The 2,292-nt window shown below is 53.9% G+C and overlaps 1 protein-coding gene across 1 annotated transcript; it reads left to right on the top strand.

Annotated features, from left to right (window-relative positions):
• Positions 1 to 233: 233 nt before the first annotated feature.
• HOXA4 (homeobox A4) lies at positions 234 to 1,756 on the top strand. Its single transcript, XM_053942767.1, has 2 exons — positions 234 to 861; positions 1,410 to 1,756. The coding sequence occupies exons 1-2, from the start codon at positions 276 to 278 to the stop codon at positions 1,736 to 1,738; spliced, it is 915 nt and encodes a 304-aa protein (XP_053798742.1). The 5' UTR covers positions 234 to 275; the 3' UTR covers positions 1,739 to 1,756.
• Positions 1,757 to 2,292: the final 536 nt, after the last annotated feature.

The raw sequence follows: 2,292 nt of genomic DNA, 5'->3' as shown, positions 1-2,292 counted from the left end.
GCGGCGGGGGGTGCGGGTGTGTGTGTGCGCGGGTGTGTGTTTGTGTGTGTTGTAGGCGCTCCAGGGGTGGGAAGAGAGGAAGGGAGGGGAGTGCAGCGGGGAAGGGGGGGGGAAGGGCTGGAGGCCCAAACTTTGGCAGCGGCAGCACTTGACAGCAGCGGGAGGGGGAGAGGGAGGGAAGGGAGGGAAGGGGGGGGGGGGAAGGGGAGGGGCCTCGCCGAGCCCAGAAAAACGACAACGCGAGAAAAATTAGTATTTTTGCACTTCACAAATTAATGACCATGAGTTCGTTTTTGATAAACTCCAACTACATCGAGCCCAAATTCCCTCCCTGCGAGGAATACACGCAGCACAGCGGCAGCGCCGGCAGCTCCGCCAGCTACCACCCTCACCACTCGCACCCGCACGCCCCGCCGCCGCCGCCGCCGCCGCCGCACCTGCACGCCGCGCACCCGGGCCCGGCGCTGCCCGAGTACTTCCCGCGGCCGCGCCGGGAACCGGGCTACCAGGCTCCCGCGGCGCCGCCGGGGCCGCCGGGGCCGCCTCCCGAGGCGCTCTACCCCGCGCAGGCACCCTCCTACCCCCAGGCGCCCTACAGCTACAGCAGCGCCGGCAGCGCCGCCCCGGGCCCCGAGCAGCCACCCCCGGGCGCCTCGCCGCCGCCGCCCGCCAAGGGCCACCCCGGCCCGCCCCAGCCCCTGCTCCCAGGCCATGCCCTGCAGCGCCGCTGCGAAGCAGCCCCCGCCGCCGGGGCCGGCACCGGGCCCGCCTGTTCGCTGCTGCCCGACAAGAGCCTGCCCGGGTTGAAGGGGAAAGAGCCGGTGGTCTACCCCTGGATGAAGAAGATCCATGTGAGCACGGGTGAGTTGCCCTTGCCAGGGGGAGGTGGGGATGCGCCTGCAGAGGAGGGAAGGGGGGAGGGTGCTCCCGGGACCGGGATGGGTCGTTGCCTGTGTGACTTTTTTTTCTTCCCTCCTTTCCCTCCGCGTTTCCTAATAGTAAAGAAAAAAAAAAAAAAAAAAAAAAAAAAAAAAAGAAGAAAAAAAAAAAAAAAAAAAAAAAGAGAAAAAGTGAGAAACCTTTTGTATCCGGGGTCCTTTATCAAAAGATTTACGAGACGCCAAACTGTTAGGGCAGTAATTATAGCCCCCATAAATTTAATTGCCCTGCAGTGGCTCTGGGCCATGTGTCTTTGAAGCTTTTCTTCTAACCCAAATGCCCATCACCATTTTTTATTGCTCCTCGATTGTCCCCACTGTCGATAGGCTGGGAAACAATTTTTCTTGCCGTTTATGTATCTTATGTGAACCCGGTGTCAAGTTATTATATAATGATTATGTTCTATCCCTTCCCCTCTCCTTCTTTTCTCTCCGCGTGTGTATGTGTGTGCCTGTGTGTGCATGTTTCAGTCAATCCCAATTACAACGGAGGGGAGCCCAAGAGGTCTCGCACTGCCTACACCAGACAGCAGGTCCTGGAGCTGGAGAAGGAGTTTCACTTCAACCGCTACCTGACCAGAAGGCGACGCATCGAGATCGCGCACACCCTCTGCCTCTCCGAGCGCCAGGTCAAAATCTGGTTCCAGAACAGGCGCATGAAGTGGAAGAAAGACCATAAACTGCCTAACACAAAGATGCGTTCCTCAAACCAGTCCACACTGAGCCAGCAGTCCAAAGCACAGACACAGGGCCACCCCCATCCGCTCGATGGGGCTACACCCAACGCAGCTGCGCTATAAATACAGTTTTTGGTTTGAGTCTTTTTGGTCTTTTTTGTTTGGTTGGCTTTTTTTTTTTTTGGTCGTTGTTGTTGTTGTGGTTTTTTTAATATATATATATATTTACCTATCTATTGGGGTTTTCAAGCTGCCTCGAGGTGGAGGCTGGCCTTTTGGACCAAACTGTGTAAAACAAAACAGGAGCAGAAAAGGAAGATGAGACGTGTCCAAGAACGGGCACATGTTTAAACCAAAACCTGGACGATTGTCTACATTGTATATAGATAATGGTTCCATGCCCATCATTTTTTTCTATTTATGGAAACGCTCTCTTGCCCTCGGTGTAAGAGAGGGATGGATGCTGTCATGGACGAATTCTCTGTACCTAAGACGGACTCTTTTTTTTTTTTTTTTTTTTTTTTTTTTTTTTTTTTTTTTTTAGGGAACACGTTAAAAATAAAAAACATTTAAAACAAAGCAAAGAGCTCGTGAGACACTTGTGTAAGGCATTGACTTGAATAGCGCTGTTTTGTGGTGTGTTCATGGATTTCTCAGTGTGTGCTTGTGTGTGTGAT

This window comes from Vidua chalybeata, chromosome 1, assembly GCF_026979565.1.
Source record: "Vidua chalybeata isolate OUT-0048 chromosome 1, bVidCha1 merged haplotype, whole genome shotgun sequence".
NCBI lineage: Eukaryota > Metazoa > Chordata > Aves > Passeriformes > Viduidae > Vidua > Vidua chalybeata.
Note: the sequence above shows the minus strand (reverse complement) of the source record. Positions and strands in the feature narration are given on the sequence as shown.

Bases quoted from the DNA above. Each gene is read 5' to 3' on its own strand.
- HOXA4 (XM_053942767.1), top strand. From the start codon at position 276: ATGACCATGAGTTCGTTTTTGATAAACTCCAACTACATCGAGCCCAAA. The intron at 862-1,409 runs GTGAGTTGCCCT...TGCATGTTTCAG, and splicing joins GAAGATCCATGTGAGCACGG to TCAATCCCAATTACAACGGA.